The 7,181-nt window shown below is 36.5% G+C and overlaps 1 protein-coding gene across 2 annotated transcripts in view; it reads left to right on the top strand.

Moving 5' to 3' along the window:
• Nucleotides 1-870: 870 nt before the first annotated feature.
• The window catches only part of rock1 (Rho-associated, coiled-coil containing protein kinase 1), a 106,259-nt gene continuing 99,948 nt past the window's right edge, over nt 871-7,181 (top strand). For both annotated transcript variants that reach the window (XM_067452156.1, XM_067452154.1), the window contains exon 1: nt 871-1,729. In XM_067452156.1, the coding sequence (XP_067308257.1) occupies nt 1,631-1,729 (99 nt within the window). In that variant the 5' untranslated portion in view covers nt 871-1,630. The remainder of the gene's footprint in view (nt 1,730-7,181) is intronic.

The following is a 7,181-nucleotide window of genomic DNA, read 5'->3' as shown; positions in this document are numbered from 1 at the left end:
ACTAACTTCAGCCATCATTCGATTTTGTTTTGCTATCCTCTGCGCTTCTGCATTCGTCAATAACCATGCGTTAAGGGTTCAACGGTTACTATTTCTCCCTTAAATCGATGCGTAGTCGATTTAAAAGTTACTTATTTTAGTCTATACTTATGACGTTGGAAGTAGTGTGTTTTGAATTGCGAGATTCGTTACACTTTCTGCACAAGTTGAATAATGAAGGTGGTCTGGAGGAAGCTAGATATTTTATTTCTGGATTACATACATGATTTACTTTAGAAGGCCTTTATTAGCCCCCGGCCCCCCCAGAGCCGTGTGAATTACTTTTATAATGGATGGATGGATGCACTTTTTTAGTTTCAGACTCACTCCGATTATATAGCGTGGAAGCTTGAGGATATTTATTAATATAACTCTGATTGTGTTCATCAGAAAGAAGAATGTCACATACCTCTAGCTTGAGGGTGAGTAGCCAAATGATGGGGTAATTTTTATTTTAAAGTTAACCACTCCTTTAACATTAAACATGATTACTATGTTTAAAAAAAAAATTCATTATAGGCATCATGATACATTATGCACGTACGAATTGAAAGGTGACGTTTTTAAATATTGTAGGTAGGCAGGCCTATTGTAGAGAGTGGCCTGGAGCTGCTGCCCTAAAACTGATGGCTCTGCCGTTCTGCAAGCGGATATACTACTACAATGCGACCCGCCATTGTACTCGTGTAGAGAGAGAGAGAGAGAGAGAGAGAGAGAGAGAGAGAGAGAGAGAGAGAGAGAGAGCGAGCGAGAGAGAGAGAGAGAGAGAGAGAGAGAGAGCGAGCGAGCGAGCGAGCTTCTGCACATGCGCTGTTGGAGAGGTTTCGAAGTTGACTCTCCGGGGTGTTTCAACAGGAAGGCGGACATGTTGGTCAGGCAGTGGGAGAAAATCGGGCACCCAGTGTTTTTTTTTTTTTTTTGAATAATAACATCGATTAAAGCTTGATCTATCCATATAGTTACAGCATAACGGATTACATACGTGTTGGAAAAGTAAAAGCCGGCGTGCGGACTAGGAGATATTCATTGCAGAAGAGTCGTAAAGGAGCGTTTTAACCAGGATCTTGTTTTAACTGAGCGAAATTTGTAAGGCGAAGTTTTTCTTGCCACTTCTCACTTTGCAGCTGTCAGACTCGTTTGGCCTGGCGAGCATTTATGGACAGAGGCCTGGAGAAACTTAATTTCATGTGGCCGCATGCTAACTCTGCAACATTTATTTTATCGCTTCTTTCTGCCTGGATATGATCTGTCTGTGTGTTTTAAAAGAGCTTGTTCCCCACATATCTCCTGAAGCTAAATTAGCTTAGCGCAGTGTAATCTGTTGCTGCTGCTTTTGTGTTTGCCAAGTTGTCATGGACTAATCCGACACCGTGTCTTGTTGTGGTTTTGTTTTTGAAAATGTGGCTTTTCGTCATCTCTCGGTGTTGTATACGTTTCAACGAGAGTGATAATAAGACAGTAAGACACAAAACGTCGCTTTGATCAAACCAGTGCTTGTTGCTTTGTGAGGGCAGAGGAAGTTGGCGAGTTAATTTGCTAACCTTAGCCAGTAAACTCACATCTCTTCCACACGTCTGAATAAAATCCAGTTATGAACATGTCTGCTGGAGAAAGTTTGACAGCTCGCTTCGAGAAGATCGATGCTATGCTGAAGGATCCCAAATCGGAGATCAACACAGACTGTCTGCTGGTAAGTTGATCACATTTATTAGAACTTGAATATTGCTTTTGGAATGGATATTTTTGGTTAATTGCTACTAAGATCAGCACAATCTGATATAAATCAGTCATGCATACTATACAGTACAGTACAATAATAGCGATGTATACGCTGCAAGTCTGCAGAAAAAAACCCAAACATGTTTTATGACATTGGACACGCAATGCACGCGCCAGCCTGTACTTGAGTTCAAGTCACATTTTGTGAGGATGAATTTAAATTTTAATAATAATTTGTTTAGTTTCTTACTGATTTCTAAGAACTTTTTTGTAATGTTAACTACCTTCAGTCTAAATTAATTACTGTATTACATATTTGCCATTTCAAAGTTACCCATTTCATTTAGGGGTATGCTAACAACCATTACAGGACCACTGGCCCCAGAAACCAGCAAGTTAGGTTTCTTGTTAAAGGAGGGAAAGTGATAGTTCATGCTTTTGCATGGTTGAACTTGCAACCTCTTGATAACCTAACCACTAGGCCTCATCACCCATATTTATTCTCAGATTTTTCAATATACTTAAACTTGATCTGCTCTTGTACTCTTACCTGTCATGAAATGTGCAATTTGTAAAATCGAGTTTATTATATCAGTGATTTCTTGCATTTGAGCATTTTTTTCTCTCGAGAGTTTAAGCTCTCCGGACTCCCGTGAGTTGACCATTGCATATGCAGGCACACATATTTTCATTTTTTTCTTCCTCAAGTTATATAATTAAATTTCACCTTGCATTAAAAGCATTCTCACTGAGAGCTTCTATTTGTAATAGTGACATCAATGACATTCATCATATGCACTCTCTCTATGTAGTCTTGAGACTCACAGGCTTTGACAACCACTGCAGTTATACAGGTCACAGGATTTCACAGTAAAAAAAAAATGATGCATTGAATCAGACTGCAATAAATTGAGTATGTGTGTGGATATAAATGCATTTATATATGACTGCAGCCATTCACAACCTTTTGGGTTGATCAATTACACGTGTGTTTGTTTATGAAACAGATTAATTTCTGGCTTTTGATTGGATAATACAATGTAACAGCCCTAAAATCTCCAATTTTCCATTTCAAGGTTTTATATTAAATTAATATTATATTTCCCTCAAATTATTACTGATTTCACCCTGTGCTACAAGATACACCCCACGTGCAGCTCTTCTGTCAGAAGTCGATGCAAAACTGAGCTTGCGCGAATATAATTTGCGCGTCCAGTGTGAGGTACCTGAGGCGCGACGCTGCGCTAAGCTTCGCGTCTGGTGTGCGACCCCCTTTATAGTAACTTGCATATTTTCAATTCATTCTGCTGTTTATGCAGCTATTGGAGCTACAAGAAGGCTATATTAATTAAAGGCTATTACTTATTTTCATTTTTTAAATTAATGGCTTAATGTAACCATATTATAAAAGCAATAAGGCAGTTAAAGCCAGTTGAAGTACTGTATACTGTAGTCACTACAGGGATGTAGGTTAGCTGATTAACCAAATTACCAATCTAAACAGTTTGTTCACCTTTTGTCATTGGTCAAAAGTTATTATTATTGTTATTATTATTGTTGTTATTATTATTATAATATAATGCATTGTTTTGGAATAGAATTAATTGGATGGTTTTATCAAATACCTCAAGTTGTAGACATGTTGTAGTGCTATTTAACATGTAAGCCACATGCAAGTCCACTTAATCAGAAACATTGTAATACGATACCTTGGAAAATATCAATATTCCATTCCATTTTTGGCACCATGGGAAAACTGCCACATAGAAGATTTTTATAATTGTCTCATATTGTTTTGATAATTTTAGTAATTTTGTTGGATATTAACTTACACACACGCGATACTTTATTTTAACCTTTGAACTAAATTTTCACAAAAGACGAGTAAACACTCAAATGATGCAAATGATAGCACACATAAATACAATAGAATAAAGAAATAAATGGCAGTAGTATTCATGTAAGAAATTCTACAGAATCGAATGTAAAATAACACTGGGTGGTCTTCATTATAAACAAAAAAAAACCATACAGATTAATGCTTTTAATTAAAGTTACAAAAGTTATTCAGTCATTTTATGTTTGTCTTTTGGTCTTTGATTAACATGACAGACTGCATTAAATGTATTAGACTACTGTCACTTTAAGAGTGTTTGCACAAATACAAGATATAGTTACATAACATGCAATTTCTTTCTCAAGTTTACATTTCAAAACTGACTGCATTTACCAGAATACTCGTCAAGATACGCACACTGTAAAAAACAAAAAAAAAACAAATCAGGTCTCGAATTGAAAATTTTCAAGTGACTGATCACATCTAAATTTTTCAGTTGGCCGAATGGAATTTCTGTTAATTAAATTACATCAATTCACAAATTTAGATTAGAAACTTTTCAATTGGAGCCATTATTTATTTTTTACAGTGTACCTTTGTCTGTTCGACCAATTAAGCTCACCCAAAAATAACTAAATGTGGTATTTGCAAGCTGTCTTGAGAGGCTGCTTTATGTGCGCATAAAGCTTGTATAGCTCAGTGGTGTGTGTGCTTTTGGTGTGAGTGCAAATTTTTGGTGTGTATCAATTTTCTGTCGGAGAGAAGAGAGTGTGACGCCCGTTTCACACATACTCCGTCTGCAGTGCGTGTGCGGTGCGTATTTTTTTCAGTACCCATGTTAACGGATGACAGCTTTCACACTGCAGGCGGATGCGGTCCGTCAGTCCGTTCCAGGTGCGTTGCGTCTGCAGCAGTGCACGGATCGTTTTCGTACCGAGTCTATTTTTGCTGCGCTGCGTTGCTGCATTAAAGTGATAGACCATTGTTCGCATTAAAATAAACATGAACTGACGTGAAAATCTAGTAATTTCAGCACAGATGCATATCATTTAAAATATACTCTTGTTTCAAAGTCAACACATGGCTTTTTTTCTCAAGTAAAGCAACAAAACGACACCTTACCTGGCATTTAGGTAAAAAAAAAAAAGTGCCATAATGGACAGCACTCGTATTTTGGAGGTGAAAAGCAAAGTTCTTTTTGACCTGCAGGATTTCTTTTAAAAGGGTGTAAAAACGAAAGGAAAAGAGAGTCGGCTGTTTTTGAATAGACTATTGTAAGTTTCTAATTTAAAATGTTTGTGATTTAAGGCTATAAACTATGTTTAAATGTTTTGCCACTTGTGTGAGCTAAATCTAAAGTATATAAATATGAATAAATGAATTTAATAAAATGTTGTTTAAATGGTTAGTAGGCTACGTAACCTGACTTCTATTAAAGAGTAAACAAAGAGAATTGGAATTCTGACGAGGCATGTTCAGTAAAAACTTTTGGATTTTAAATAAAAACTAATGAATCAATGCTGTGTTTGTGGTATGCAACAGCGGATCAGTTGCGGACTGCAAACGCAGCATATGTGAAAGCACTACAGGGCAACACGCAACGCAACACGCAACGCAACACGCACCGCACGCACTGTAGACGGAGTATGTGTGAAACGGGTGTGAGAACGCGCATCTCATATCTGTGTATCGACTTAGAAAATGAGTATTGGAATAGTTTCAGATCTTTTGGTATTGAAATATCAATATTTTTGACAAGGGGATAAGGGGATATTTTGTATTTACCCGTAGACTTGCCATTTTATAATAATTTTCATAGTGGTGTTGTACAAGTCTCTTGTATAATACTTATAGTATATAAAGTATTAGCGCTGGTTGGATGCTGAGTGGTGATATTGGATATAAGTTTTGCTGCACAATTTCCTATATAACGATGCAAGGCAGTTAAATATATATATTTTTTTATATAGTGGTCGACCGATATATTGACTGATTGGCTTTATTTATTTATTTATTTATTTTTATTTTGGCGTCGGTTTATACGTTTTTCTGTTTGGCCGATGTGTTTGATTAGGGACTTTTTCTTTTTCTTTTGTGTGCCTTAAGCACACTGCACTTCCATTCTCTGTTTTCATTAATTTATGTTCTCTGTTTAACAGTTCTGTTTAATACGTCATTGGATAAAACTGTTAAACAAAGAAAGTAAAAGATATATATATATATATGAAAAAGTATTATAGCAGTGGTTTTATAGTATTACTAATAAGGCAAACAGCCTTAATTTTCAGCATTCAGCAAATACGCATTTATGTTATTTAAACAAATCTTTAAATATCTAATAAACATTTTGTTTCACAAACCTTGCAGACTTATTCGAATCCAGCTGTGAGATCTTCTGAAGTGTGCATTTGTAGCCTGTATGGTTGGTCCATGGGAATTGAATGCAGATAGGAGGGTTCAAACTTTAAACCCTTGATTTCAGTTTGCATTATCCATTTGGCCACTGTCATATTCATGTCATTTTTACCATGGGCAGTATATGGAATTAGTGTTACATTACTGAGTGCCCTCTTTGGTACAGTGGCTACTTCCTTTTTATTCATATTTTGGTTGCACTTAAGATTAGGTGGCTACCGTGGCCTTAACTACTTTACATCAAAAAAGTAAGTACAATGTATTTATTGTGTTCATATTGTATTGCAAAACACTTTTGCTGATATTGAGGTGGGATACAGGTAAAGTTTGGACAGTTGTGATGGTATGGGTAAGTTTAAGGGTAGGGTTAGGTGTAAGGGAAGTGTCAACAGTGTAATTATAAATGTTAAAGGGGTTTAAAAACACATTCTTTCGAAGGCTTGATTGTGTTTGCGGGGTGCACTGTAACGTGTTCATGCTTCGGTTTAAAAAAATTGCATTATTTTTCATACATTTTAAATTTACTGTACACTACGCTGTCCCTCCTTGTAAAAACAGTCTGATAGTTTCCTGGTTCTATGAAGCCAGTCCCTCAAAAATACGCATTTGGCTCAGATTGGTTAGCTGGCCCAGCTGTGTTGTGATTCACTAACTGCCTAGCACACTCCAGCCTACTCTTTTCCACAGCAATAAAAACTGGCTTCACCCACTTATTTAATATTCTCGAAGGAGGGGTTTATGTAAATATTGGAGCTGCTGATGTCAGCAAGTCTGACGGAAAAGTTTGTAGTTCCCAACTGGTCGTTTGCTGTAGTGCTTAGAAATTGATTTCTTTAAAAGCAAATATCTCCCTTTGCTTTAAACTTTGAGCGTTGTAACTTTGCAGATGTTGTTTCTGCTCAAAAAGCAACATTACACACTAGCTAAAGTTAGAAAAGTGAAATTGTGTTTTACCACCCCTTTAATTGAAGCTGCAGGTATTTTTAAAAATGCAAGTACAATGTAAAAACATACTATGTACACAAACACAATAACTGCATTCTATCAAATGATTAATTCAGATGTTAGTAGTAGTTAGGCCACCTAAAGCTGGGTGGACACTGTGCGATTTTGACCGTCTGAGACAAATTTAGCAAATCCTAAAAGATTCCTCTGATCCTAGGCTAAAATC

The sequence above is a fragment of the Pseudorasbora parva genome, chromosome 9, assembly GCF_024679245.1.
Source record: "Pseudorasbora parva isolate DD20220531a chromosome 9, ASM2467924v1, whole genome shotgun sequence".
Taxonomy (NCBI): Eukaryota; Metazoa; Chordata; class Actinopteri; order Cypriniformes; family Gobionidae; genus Pseudorasbora; species Pseudorasbora parva.
The sequence above is the reverse complement of the archived record's forward strand: the minus strand, read 5'-3'. Positions and strand labels throughout refer to the sequence as shown.